This window comes from Saccostrea echinata, unplaced genomic scaffold, assembly GCF_033153115.1.
Source record: "Saccostrea echinata isolate AGI-Se365-2 ecotype Australia unplaced genomic scaffold, CSIRO_AGI_Sech_v1 ptg000001l, whole genome shotgun sequence".
Taxonomy (NCBI): domain Eukaryota; kingdom Metazoa; phylum Mollusca; class Bivalvia; order Ostreida; family Ostreidae; genus Saccostrea; species Saccostrea echinata.
Window position 1 is genome coordinate 5,191,328 of NW_026889750.1, and position 14,093 is coordinate 5,205,420.

At 32.8% G+C, this 14,093-nt stretch overlaps 1 protein-coding gene across 1 annotated transcript; it reads right to left on the reverse strand.

The window, feature by feature from the left end:
* Positions 1-1,708: 1,708 nt before the first annotated feature.
* LOC133181921 (leucine zipper transcription factor-like protein 1) lies at positions 1,709-13,467 on the reverse strand. The gene is made up of 10 exons (XM_061316610.1): positions 13,370-13,467; positions 9,408-9,532; positions 8,441-8,635; positions 8,178-8,316; positions 7,742-7,828; positions 7,369-7,416; positions 5,724-5,786; positions 3,540-3,644; positions 3,198-3,301; positions 1,709-1,802 (listed from the first exon to the last, which is right to left on the reverse strand). Exons 1-10 carry the CDS (start codon positions 13,370-13,372, stop codon positions 1,775-1,777), a joined length of 897 nt encoding a protein of 298 aa, XP_061172594.1. The 5' UTR covers positions 13,373-13,467; the 3' UTR covers positions 1,709-1,774.
* Between the last annotated feature and the right edge of the window lie 626 nt (positions 13,468-14,093).

Sequence of the window (14,093 nt, forward strand, 5' to 3'; positions counted from 1 at the left end):
TTGATTAATTATGATTAGACAAGAAGTATAATACATATATACATGAAATAAAAATACCCTACATCACCATCAAATATATTCATAAACAAAATTATTCTCATACACGCCGAGCAATTTTTTTAAAGGACGGAATGTGTTTGCACATAAAAAAAAAATTGCCTGCATAATGATTCAACTAGAATTCAGAACCTAACTTGTTTATCAATATTATTACAAATGTACTAAAATTTCTGATATGTAAAATCTTGCTTCTCTATCATCTGTGCCTTCTGTCATCACAACATATGCACTGAGATTTCTCTCTGAACAACATCTCTGTATCAGCTATGCAAGGCATTCAAAAAATCATACACCGATTACTAGACAAGTGAATTCAGTATATTACAGTATATACATATAAAAAAAATATCATATTCTTTGCCTTGTGAACCAATAATTTCAAAATACAAATCACACATATATGTAATGTCAGGAAAATTGCACATTTTATGAAATGCTCAAGTTTGCATCATATTCAACAACTACTAAAAAACAGTTTCCACTTCACAACACAGTATAATTTTGCTTTAATACAAAATGGGTATTTCATCTAAGCAAAAAGTTGTTTAATGTATACTCTTCTTTTTACCTATAAAGAGGACCAAACCAGTAGGTGGTGGTACACACTCTTTAGTATTCTGTACACTCCTTATTTTACTTCAAAAACACTAATGTTTACATAGAATCATGAGTAACCTAAAAATCTTCAATCTTGCACTTGTTTCTACGATGTAAAAGTTTAATATAGAGTAAACTAATTGAAAAAAAATGTCTACTTCCTGTACAACTCTGTACAATAATTTTATCATGTACTCTGATGTATTTTTGGGGGGGGGGTGTATTTTACAGAAAACGATTTCCTTTCATGGATACCACAATTTCATGCCATACTAATGTGTTTACTACTCAACAATTTTTACAAATTCAAGTATTTTTCTTCACATGTAACTTTTATTCACTATTCACCCATGGTTCATCGAATGTGAAATTGAAAGTGTTTGGAAATATGACAAATGTGCTTTATGTTTTTCGGGGGATATTATGCAGTCCAGTAACTTTGTCATACTTTAAAAAATCTGCAGTTGTCACAATGGTAGCAATAATAAGTCATCCACTCTAATTCTTGACATTAAAAGCAAACAATGACAATAAGTATTTTGCTCAAGAAAAAAAAAATAATTTCACAACACCATCACGATATGATTCCCCCATATCAAATTATATTGCTCAGATCTACAATTTTTTTTGTAGAACGCTTATTACCAGTACCATTTACAATAAATATTAAATACATTAATGATTGAATTCATAGGAGCTTGCAGGGTGCTGTATTTCACAGATAAAATAATTAATGAACAACAATCAATTTACTGGAAGTCAAAAACTCCTTGTGTGAAGGTCTTAAATTTATCCATGATCATTAAAAGGAAAAAAAAAAGATTATAATTAAATAAAAATGTTCATTAATAAGTCCCTCTGTGATAGTGTCATGCTGATTACATCAAACAACCATTTTACTGTACACTCTAGCATAATATCAAACAACCTTCCTTTTCCCCTGCATACAATCATTCTTAGAGGTAATTTCCAAAATGATAATACTAGTAGACTTTCTGCTAAGTCTTATTGTGGGATACATTTATAAGATTCAAAGAAAATTCTCTCATCATTTAAACCTTGCTCATTCCTCTTCCAATATAAAACAGTTAGATGTGTACATCTCACCATTCAAATATTACTCAACATCATCAACTTTCTCATATCTGAAAATACAATAACACTACATATATTGAAAGGCTTATGTTTGGAAAATATATTTTTGTTGAAAATAATTTTGCAAATATATGTGGTATGGATACGAGGGTTGTTAGAAAAGTTCGTGGACACATTGATTTACGGAAAATCTATTGTGTACTGTGAAGTATGACCTATATATCTGATTAAATTCCTATATTTTGTTTATTAGTATGTAAAAAATCAGGTCCATACTAAAACTGAAAATTTACAACGATTTTTACTATGTGGTCATAGAATTCACGGAGCAATCACTTGAAGTTAAGTGACGTGACAATCAGATTTCAAACCCGTTAAGCTTTTTATTAGTTCTAAATATCTTTCATTTCTTTAGACTTTTCTTGTCTTTTTTCTACTTAAAAATTAAATATCTATATCAAGACATGTTACTTTTCTTCTATAATGTCTTTTGTGTTGTTTCGGATATTAGTGAGATCTTAAAATTTAAAAATAATTAAAATAAATGTCTACGCAGTTAAGCGATCAGACATGGAAACAATACAAAATCCATAGGCGCAACTTCCATGCGATAAGTGGGGTACTGAGGTATCGCAGGAGTTGATCGTTAAAAATGTTAATCCTTCCATTCTTATAAAGCTACTACCGTTTAAATACTTTTGTTCTTTGTACGTGTAGGCAATTTCCAGCAGCATCTTGGAGCATTTTAGTCTATTTTTAGACATTTTCTTGTCTGCACACATAATTTTTTAGTAGCTCGGTGCTCCATGACGTTCAATGACGTTCCCATTCTTGGCTTTGCTTTTACGGGTTGATTATTTATAGATGGCTATAAAACAGTCATACACCCTCCAATTTAATTCAAAATTTCGCCAAGTGACGTTTTATGAATACTGTAGCGCTAGGTAAAATATTATAATTCTTTTTGTGCTACAACTGTGCAATTTTCAATTTCATTAAAAAGTCTATGTAATGTAAACGTGCGAAAAAGTAGCATGCTCCATGAAGCATGTTTTATCAAAATAATATAGCTGTATATTTTTTAAGGATCACCGGAAAACACCAAATCTTTGTATATTTATTGGAAAATAGGTAAAGTTTTTATCTGGAGAGTTTAACCGGTTTCATAGAAATAGCGCGCTCACAATAGAACTTGTCCACGAACTTTTCTAACAACCCTCGTACATTAAATACAGTCAAACCTAAGTATTCAGGAAACCAATAATCCATACACTTTACCTTCTGGACAAAATTTGTGGGGAACAGAATTTACATTTATATAAACCAATTTTAAAAAATTCAATTCAGTAATCCAGCTTTCATTCTTCCGGACGATTTGCTAAGGGAATACAAGTATCTAAATTAACATGGATTATCTGTATTTATAAAATGAATGTGCTTCTTACTTTGCTAGTCTCCGTCTGAGGTCCTTCAGTTGGTCGTTTTTCTTCATTAGCATCTGCTTTAGATTTTTGAATGGGTTGGTTTGACTGACTTTCTTCTCAAGTTCCTACAAAATGAACCTCAATTTGAAAACTTTTCCTATACATTTAATCACCATATAATATTTATAATATTTTTATCCAACAAAAAGAAAAACACTGTAAAACAGTATTTAAATATTCAGTCACAATCCTTCAATGTGACACAGATTTTCACGCCTAAAATCTCCCTTACATATCCATACATTTACATTTATGATACATATGTTGTTCATTCTTATTCTCATGTTTTTCTAAACTTTATACCTTTTCAGCCATTTCCAACATTTCTCTAATTCGAAGCAACTCGTGCTTTGTTGACACTAAATCTTTTTCCATTGCGTTTGATGAACTGGCATTGCTTCTTTTTGTCTACAATAGATATGCACGTGTATTTAAATATTATCCAGTCAAACCTCGTTATCCTCGGACCAAGAAAAAAATGAGATATCCAAGGATTTGAGATATTGAGGGTAAAATAACTAAAGAATAAGTGGTTGGGACTTCCAAATCACTACAACATATCCATGGTATTCGAGATATCAGTGTTTGTAATACCAGAAGTTCAAATGTTTATATAATATTTTACTGGTTCTGTTTATAATTTTATGCCAGCCACAGGAATTAAATGAAGAACAGATATTTTGTTTTATTTAATAGAATTTATGTTCTAGGGGTTTACTGATACACTACATTTTACCCCGGGTATGTTACATGGCTTGATACACTGCTCACAATATGAATTAATATCTACCAGCACAATAAAAACAAGATGTGTTTGTGAAACACTGATGCCCCCGTATGGCAGCTTTTGGCGAAGGTTAAAGTTTGTCAAATGAAAGTCAAAATCCAGGCCAAAAGATATAAAATGTTAAATTTGAAAGCCCTAGCTGGAACTGTTCAAATATTATGGCGAAGGTTAAAGTTATTTAAAAGTAAGTAAAACATCAAGGTCAAGGTCAAAGTTGTTGGTATCCAAAGGAAGATCTTGTCACAAGGATTACATATGTAAAGTATGAAAGCCCTAGCACTAACCATTCAAAAGTTATGGCCAAGGTTAAAGTTTTTGGAAAGTAGGTCAAACTTCTAATTCAAGGTCAAAGGGTCAAAGTGGTTGGTATCCAAAGGAAGGTCTTGTCACAAGGATTACATATGTGAAGTATGAAAGCCCTAGCACCAACCATTCAAAAGTTATGGCCAAGGTTAAAGTTTTACAAAAGTAGGTCAAACTCCAAGGTCAAGGTCAGAGGGTCAAAGTGGTTGACATCCAGAGGAAGGTCTTGTTACAAGGAATACACATGTGAAGTTTGAAAGCCCAAGCACCAACTGTTCAAAAGTTATGGCCAAGGTTAAAGTTTTTCAAAAGTAGGTCAAACTCCAAGGTCAAAAGGTCAAAGTTGTTGGTATCCAAGGGAAGGCCTTGTTACAAAGAATACACGTGTGAAGTTTGAAACCCTAAGCACCAACTGTTCAGAAGTTATGGCCAAGGTTAAAGTCTCATAAATTTTTGCAAAAGTGGGTAAAACTCCAAGGTCAAGGTCAAAAGGTCAAATATGATGGTACCCAAAGAAAGGTCTTGTCACAAGGAATACACATAGCTCCAACCAATCAAAAGTTATGGGCAAGGTTAAAGTTGACAACAGACAGACAAACAGACAAACAGATAAACAGATAAACAGACAAACAGACAGACGGGACAAAAATAATATACCCCCGGGATCTTTCGATCCGGGGGCATAAAAATCAATAAAGTGAACCGTTAGGGTATATGATAAGCCTGTCAGGAATTGGTCAGTAAGCATATGTAAATAAATTAATTTTAGAAAACCTTTAGGGGAAAAAAGTTAAATATGATCTTTTTGAATTGGTATATTAGTATTAAATAGAATGCTTAATTTGCATTTTTTGTAGAAGCATAAATTTTCATGAGGATAAAAGGTTAAAGTTGACAACAGACAGACAAACAGACAAACAGATAAACAGACAAACAGACAGACAGACAGGACAAAAACAATATACCCCCGGGATCTTTCGAGCCGGGGGCATAAAAATCAATAAAGTGAACCGTTAGGGTATATGATAAGCCTGTCAGGAATTGGTCAGTTAGCATATGTAAATAAATTTTAGAAAACCTTTAGGGAAAAAAAGTTAAATATGATCTTTTTGAATTGGTATATTAGTATTAAATAGAATGCTTAATTTGCATTTTTTGTAGAAGCATAAATTTTCGTGAGGATAAAATTTTATTGTTTCCAAAGTAACCCTATTCATTATATAGCCATATAAAAATATCATGTGGGATTTAATTTTGTTGCTAATTGTTAACAACGAAATAAACGAAATTAAATCCCGCACAAATATTTCTGCTTTTACAGACTTCACAAAATGAAAATAAAATACCTCAGATATATATATATATAGAGAGAGAGAGAATTAATAAGAAAAACTTACACTATCAAGATCTGATTCAAGATTGGACAATTTCTTTCTTAGATCATCCACTTCCCCATCATTCTGAAATTGGTTAATGTTTAAAAATTAAATAATCAGTAAACAAGAGTGTCCTTTATGTTAATGCCAAAGGGCACTAGTTTGATAGGTTTTTTGCTCACCTGAGCCAAAGGCTCAAGTGAGCTTTTCTGATCAAAATTTGTCCATTGTCTGTGTCGTCGTTGTTGTTGGCGTTGTTGTAAACTTTCCACAATTTCTTCTTCTTCTCCAGAACTACTGGGCCAATTTCAATTAAACTTGGCACAGAGTATCCTTGGGTGAAGGGGATTCAAGTTTGTTCAAATAAAGGGCCTTGCCTTCTTCCAAGGGGAGATAATTATGAATTCGTGAAAAATAAATGGCATCATTTAAAAATTCTCTTCTCAAGAACCATTGTGCTTGAAAATATGAAACTTATTTGGAATAATTGTGAGGTAGTGTAGATTCAAATTTGTTCACTTCATGACCCCCGTGGGTAGCATGGGGCCACAATGGGTGATAAATGTTTTATATAGGAATACATAGGAAAAATCTTTAAAAATCTTCTTCTCAAGAACAGCAAAGCCAAGATTGGTCATATTTATATGCAAGCATCCTCAGGTAGTGTAGATTCAAGTTTGTTCATATCATTACCCCTGTTCATATCATGACCCCTTGGGGTAGGGTGGTCCAACAATGGGCGATCAAATTTTTACATAGGAACACATAGGAAGAAATCTTTAAAAATCTTCTCAAGAACAGCAAAGCCATGATTGGTCATATCTATAAGCAAGCATCCACAGGTAGTGTAGATTCAAGTTTGTTCAAATCATGACACCCGGGGGTAGGGTTGGTCATATTTATATGCAAGCATCCTCAGGTAGTGTAGATTCAAGTTTGTTCATATCATGACCCCTGTTCATTTCATGACCCCTTGGGGTAGGGTGGTCCAACAATGGATGATCAAATTTTTACATAGGAACACATAGGAAGAAATCTTTAAAAATCTTCTTCTCAAGAACAGCAAAGCCTTGATTGGTCAAATCTATAAGCAAGCATCCACAGGTAGTGTAGATTCAAGTTTGTTCAAATCATGACACCCGGGGGTAGGGTTGGGCCACAATGGGCGATCAATGTTTTACATAGGAATACATAGGAAAAATCTTTAAAAATCTTCTTCTCAAGAACAGCAAAGCCATGATTGATCATATCTATATGCAAGCATCCTCAGGTAGTGTAGATTCAAGTTTGTTCAAATCATGACCCCTGAGGGTAGGGTGGGGCCGTAATTGGGGGATCAACGTTTTACATAGGAATACATAGGAAAAATCAGCAACAGCCAATCTGTGTCAAAAGCATCCTCAGTAAGTGTAGATTCAAGTAAGTTCAAATCATACCCCCCCCCCCTCACTTTTATATTTAAACTTTTCAAGACTGAACTGATTTCTGCTTTTTCCTAGCTAGAGTGCTCAGGTGAGCGATGTGGTCCCTGGGCCTCTTGTTTTTTTTGTATTGCTCATTAGCTTAGACATTCATATAAATTTTGCTGACATGTTCTGATCTGCTATAATCATTTTCACCAAAAGAAGTGTACTAATTATCTAACCCTCACTCTTTCCGATCATACCTGATTTGATCTGCCTGCAACAGAGGAAGTTACAGCACTAGCTGCCACCTATAAAAGAACAAACCATGATTTTATTACATGTATAGATTATACATAATGTATATTCATACTAAACAGCTATCTTTATTATTGCTCATGTACTGTCTCACATGTGCAATTTAATAAATCAGGCGAAGGCAGTTATTCAGCTATTATGATCTAATAACTGTCATATCTATTTCATTACATGCAAAGTAAAAATTTCTATGAGCCTAAAAACATTAGTAAATGAACAAATGAGTTTGCTACATACTATACAATCTGGTAATAAAAATGTAAACATTAAGTTTTCTGTTTTGTAAATAACTCACTGACATAGATAGTAGTGACTTACCGTTCCTCCTAAAGCTTTGACTTGCTGCTCCATTTGTTTTGTTTTTTCTGATAGTTTAAGATTTTCTCTTTCTAATTCCTCAATTTTCTATTTTAAAAAAAGAAGATTTAAATTAAACTGCATATACTAGTAATACATTCAAGCCAGACAAAACAGTAGACATGGTCATCAGTTTTTAGATATTTTTCACTTTTTTTGTATCAAGTCCTCTCCCCCTACCCAATTTTTCACTTTTTTTGTATCTCCCCCTCCCCACCCCACCCCACCCCCCAAAAAAGAAAGAAAACATCAAATTAATTAATGTATACTTCATATCTTGTCAAGTCCAGTAACCTTCTCATAAACTGTTTCAATGATCATCTCTCTTTAAGAGAATTAGAAAACTTTATGAGATCGAAGTTTGAGCCATTGAGAGTCACATGTAGCCACAACCTACCATGTGTAGTAGAGCTGCTCCGCCAGATTCATTGATTGGAGCTAATTTCATTTTCTTTAATACACTGTTGAAATCTGTGTCTCTTGTTGTCCCAGCAAATTCCCTTTGTTCAAAGTCTGCTATAGTTTCTATTAATTCTCTACAAAAAAAATCCTTGGATTCACTATTCATTTTATATACGAATGAAAAGTAGTGAAATATTGTCATGTGTAATTAATTTGTTATATCCCCTCCTCTTCCCTGTTTTGGATGAAAATTCTTACCTATTTTCTAATTCTGAGATATCTGCCTGTAGTTTGAGGTGCCACTTTTCTGCCTGCTGAAACATCTGCCTCAGAAGTAGAACATTTGTATAAGCAGTGTTATCTAACTCTCCCTCCACTTCCCCCCGCACAACTGACAGCAGCCCATCCAACATGTCTGTCACCTCATCAATGGTGTAAGTCGTTTCATCCAATCTTTTTATTTTCAGAAAAAAAGAAAAGAAGTGCTCTTGTTAAAGTATTCTAGATATTTTTTTTTCAAAAATAAGCAAATTTTTTTTTATTAAAGGAAACCCATTCATACACCATTTCTAAGTATATGAAGATTCAAACAAGTCTTACTTCATTGTTTTTCTTTTTCAGCTAATTGTACAGAGCTAATGTCCATTATAAATAATATTTGTCAATAGAGAGAGAAGGATGCATACTGGAATATCCAATCATTTCAGAGTTTTTTTTGGATTCTGTATAGTAATTAGTGTATGGAACTAGCATCTTCGCAAGCCAAGGGTTTTTGATCCGCTTCACTCTCCACAAAGGTTTGTGGGAGCGATGCGGACCGAAAACCCTTGGCTTGCGAAGATGTGGAACAAAGGGATCTGGATGTCACCATTCTGCTGTTTATTACCATCATACAGTTCTGATGGTCATGAGTATATAAGTTGATTATTGTAGATTGCATAAATTTGATGATATCGGAGCCACTGTCAGGTCCCATCGAGGCTGGCACCATGATATTCACAATTCTAGTTTCCCTTTATTTATGAATGTAACATACTTAAATTATTTGAAATTAGTTCAGACACTTCTGAGAAGAAACTGAAAATAATTCAAAAGTTTATGAATGACACTTAAGCATGAGGACAGACATAATCAGCTGTAAGTTATCTGAATGATTCATTGACTCAGATGACCTAAAATGTGTACAGAAAGTCTATGTAATTTAGTTCTCAATGGATTTTTTTACCTGCTGTTCTTTAGTTCCTCAAAACACATCTCAACAGCTCTTAACCTCTGACCTCTTTGATAACGGGTAAACCTCATGTAATTAACTACTTGAGCTTGATGATGTTCATTCACCCCAAGATTAGCCTGAAATTAAATGATTGATAGAATTTTGAATTAAGATAAGTACATAATTTCATAACTCTGATCACTCCAATGTTTTTACTTGTGTCATAGGTTAACATCAGCTTAATCACTAAAATATCTGTAAATTTATATGATTTTATCACACAATATTTATCATTTCTCAATTTTTACATTGTACAATGAGTTATTTCTGCTTCACATCAATTAGAAACAATGCTTATCACTAAGTGACTTGTAGTTTATGATAGTACATTTTATGTATGTGATATGGCAAAAAAAAAAAAAAAACAACATATAAGTGCAATCTACACACTTGCATGAAATGAACAGTAAAAAGAATATCCAATATAAATTTAGCAGATAAATTATAAGGAAGGAAAAGGTGGGGCAAAAATTGTTTTTTTGTTTCTCATACAGTCCCTGAAACGTTCTACTTTCCCATTTTTCCGTTCGCTCACCGTTCGTTCACCGTTCGTTCAGCGTGCGTTCACCTTTCGTTCACCGTTCGCTCTCCGTTCACAGTTTTGCGTTCAGCGTTCACCATGCGCTCGCGTTCACCGTTCACAAAGCATTCAGCATTCGCTCTTCGTTCGTTCACTTTGCGTTCACCTTGCGTTCAGCGTTCACTTATCGTTCAGTCCTTATTGTCATTCGTAACTCCGAAGTGAAAGGACTTATCTTTTTTTAAGTAAGGATGTGCAGATTTTGAATTTAATAATTAACATATCGTGTTCAAAGAATCATTATTTCATGGGAAAAAATTATCTACAATATTTATTTTTATTATTTTAACTTAGCTGTTAGGTTATTTATTAAATTTATCTGGAAAATAAATGTTGTTATATGTACCTATGTAGAATGATGCTTAAAAATTAAAGTTAAATACGGGCAATATACAGATACTTCAAGCACTAGAACATTTTGTTGTTATGTTAAAGATGACAAATCGTTAATGGATAGATAATAATCGAAGTCATTTAATTTACCAACTGCAGCAAAGATACGAAAATATCTACTTCTAACACATTTTTTTTAAATGATACTAAAATACATGTGAGAACTAGTTCTGAGAATTATAAACAGTACTGCTGATATCCAGTTAATTAAATATATTTGGAGCGAATTAAATTGATAGTGTGGTTTAAAAAAATATTTGTTTAAAATGTAATACATTATAGAATTTTTTTTCTTCTTTACATATATAAAGTCTTTAATAAGAGAAAGATAATGCCTTTATAACATGATTTTATTAATATAACCAAGGTGATTCTCCAGTTATGATATTTTTCACCGCAACTTTATATGTTTGCCATTCGATATAATTAAGAGTCCCCCCCCCCCTTTCCCCTAAATCGGTTACTTAGTTAGTATTTCCAGTATATTTTAATTAACATTTAAAAAGAAGTTAATGTGTTTTGTAGCACAAAAATTTCAGTCTCAAACCAAACATGCATCTAAACAAATTCATTAAACAATAGTACACATGTAGTTCAAAATATACATGTGCAGGCAGTGATATATTAAATTGGCAGGGAGTATGTTTCAAATTCAAGCGGCTTAATCATTCGAAGTGTTTATTCAAAATGTATTTTATGTATTCATTTTTTATATAGAAATGTTGGAATCAGATCTAGAAATGATAAGAAAAAATGTTAAAACTTCTTGGAAGTACTAACAATTTGCCTTCGTTGTGACGAGACTTCCACACCTGTACAGAGTCGAATGATTTTGATTGACAGGTCAAGCACGTGGACTTCGTGTGAACTTGAAGCAGGAAAATAAAAACCGATTATGACTGTAAAACAAATAGATTTGTTGATAAAAAAAAAATTTCTTTCACTGCCTGATATATTTAGAAAACAAAATTAAGAATTTTTGTTTGATAAAGGTACAAACATTTGAGGAAGGGGGGGGGCTTATACCGAATCTCTCTCTCTGTCTCTATCTCTGTCTCTCTCTCTCTCTCTCATTTGTCTGTTTAATAAAAACTATGACAGCATATTACTTAAATATCAAGTTGTAAAAATTTATTATATAACAAATAATATAAAGGCCTCTTTGTATCATCTTGTCTGAGTATAATCTCGGCCGGGAAATGTCTACAGATACATGTAAAAGTCTGCTCAATAAATCATCATAAAAAATAAAACTGACATATATTATTGCATTAAAATTTTAAAATACGAGTGCATTTATGCAATACGTTCACATACCTTTGTAAAATATTTTTTTTTTCTTTAATCATTTTACACGGAATCGCCTTGGCACGGAAATATATATATGGTTGTTACAACCGTTGTAATTCATTCTATAAGTCCGTAGTTTTCTCTTCTAAAATCCACATTATTTGTAATGGTTTTATATATCAAATAAGAATAAACATATTTATTTTACAACTAGATTAATTTTTTCTTTTATACTACAGCGTTCGGTAACAATTACATGTACAATGTTTTACAGCGATGAAAGTCGTGTTATTAAAAATTGAATTTAAACATCGTACGTATGTGCAGAAAATATTGTAAGAAACTTAAATTATTAATTTTACTTAATGTGCATGTATCGCCTTTCATAAGACAAATTTCATTGATTTGTTTATTTATTTATTACTTATTTTTTTAGCACCAGGCATTAGAATACAATAGAATAGTTTCAATGCAAGGAAAAGATCAGAGGCATTCCGAATAAATCGTTCATCTTGCGTTCACCGTTCGTTCACCGTTCACTTTGCGCTCGCGTTTGCGCTCCGTTCGCGTTCTGCGTTCGCTCACCGTTCACCGTTTACACATCGTTCACCAAGTTGCGTTCAGCGTTCACACATCGTTCACTCACCGTTCGCTCTGCGTTCGTTCAGCGTTCGTTCACCGTTCGTTCAGCGTTCGCTCACCGTTCATGTGGGAAAGTAGAACGTTTTAGGGACTGTAATTGTTAACACAATATTAATTCACAACTTTACTATATTTTCACTAACAATCCATGGAATTAAAGTCATATCTCCGATGTTAAACAAATAATGTCATCTTACATCTTTGTTTATACTGATTGCATACAATCTTTATCTTCCAATGCAATGAGAGGATAATGTGCAGAAGGGCACTTGAGTTAGAAATGCAGATCATGTTATGTGTATTCTCTTGAACAAGTTTTCTGGTGCTTAGTTAAATGGTCATACTTAGATAGAACGTTCTATCATTAAAATGATATTGTCCTACGGACCCAGTTTAACGATAGAATTTGTTCCATGTACTGGCAATGTTGCAAAATAAACACGGGCGATAACTCGTACTCTGTGCATTTTCTACGAACAATACAGAGAGTTCCGAATGTTAACATGGCGTTAAATTTGAAGCGAGGAAAAAACGTTGAGAAAATTAGTTGAATTTTTGTATTTATATGGATTATTTTTTAGGTTAAAAGACATATACCATCTCAAAAAGGTTTGTTATGATTAATTTGGTAGTTATTTTCAGTGCAACTCCTTTTGTATTCTTCAAAATCATTTCGGAGTGGATCCACTCCGATTTGCTACATTGCAAGTATATGGGACATATTCTAATTGTGGTGAGGGCTTGTCCCGAGACACAGTTAGATTATTCTAACTAGGTCATACTGTCGAATGTGTTAAATTTAATGTCATAATAATTATTTCAAGTCTGTATCAATGATGCAACATCAATAATGATTAACAACAAATTCCACCACAATCCATTATTATGAAATCTACAACTGAGAAAATTCGAAATGCACTGACGGTGCCATAACTTAATCTATCGGCTATGAAACTATACTACATATGAATAATTGGAAATTAATACTATGTTTGAACAATATAATTACCATTTTGACGTTAAATGTGAAACTAGTAAATGCTAAACTTTGAAGAATTTGCAGAAGGCGTCACTGTTGACAAGATAATTCCAAATCGAGGTTTCCAATGAAGATAAGTCGTACGGAAAATCCATTAAGTATGCTGTACTTCGAATATTCAAATATCTGGATTTCAAAAGTGCGTTCGCACAGATAATGCTAACAAGAGACATTGCAAGCTTTTAATTAAGAAGCTCTCCGTTTTTCACGAATTTCACTCAATCCGAAAATAGAAGTTATATATTTTAAAAAAAAATCAATTCAAGACGAAACATGGGGGGGGGGGTCCTTTTCGATCTTGTAACTGTACATCAATTACTTTTTTGTGCGCAGTCTTCAAATAATTAATGAAATCTTTAATATTACATTATATTTGAGTTTATCATATTTTGTAAATTAGTTAGTTAGTTAATTAATTAGTTAACCATTTTTACACAAAATCCAATAGAGGGAGGAGTGTTCGAGTTTCTATCCAGCCAATAGAATACAGCAAATTTAAAACCATCGGTTTGATTTATACTGGAAAATATTAAACGCCTTTATTGAAAAAATACTAGCTACAAAAATATTATGCTGGTTATGGAGTTAATTTCAAAGACATGGTTTCGATCAAAAAACGAAAAATATCGATTAAAAACTGAAACCTTTATTTGAATGAATGGTTATTACTTATTTGAAGCATTCTGAGCTTTGT

Excerpts from the sequence above, each read along its gene's own strand:
- LOC133181921 (XM_061316610.1), bottom strand. Across the intron at positions 8,636-9,407 it reads GAGGAACTAAAGAACAGCAG|ATTGGATGAAACGACTTACA; the intron begins GTAAAAAAATCC and ends GAAAATAAAAAG. Across the intron at positions 3,302-3,539 it reads TGTTGGAAATGGCTGAAAAG|GAACTTGAGAAGAAAGTCAG; the intron begins GTATAAAGTTTA and ends TTCATTTTGTAG.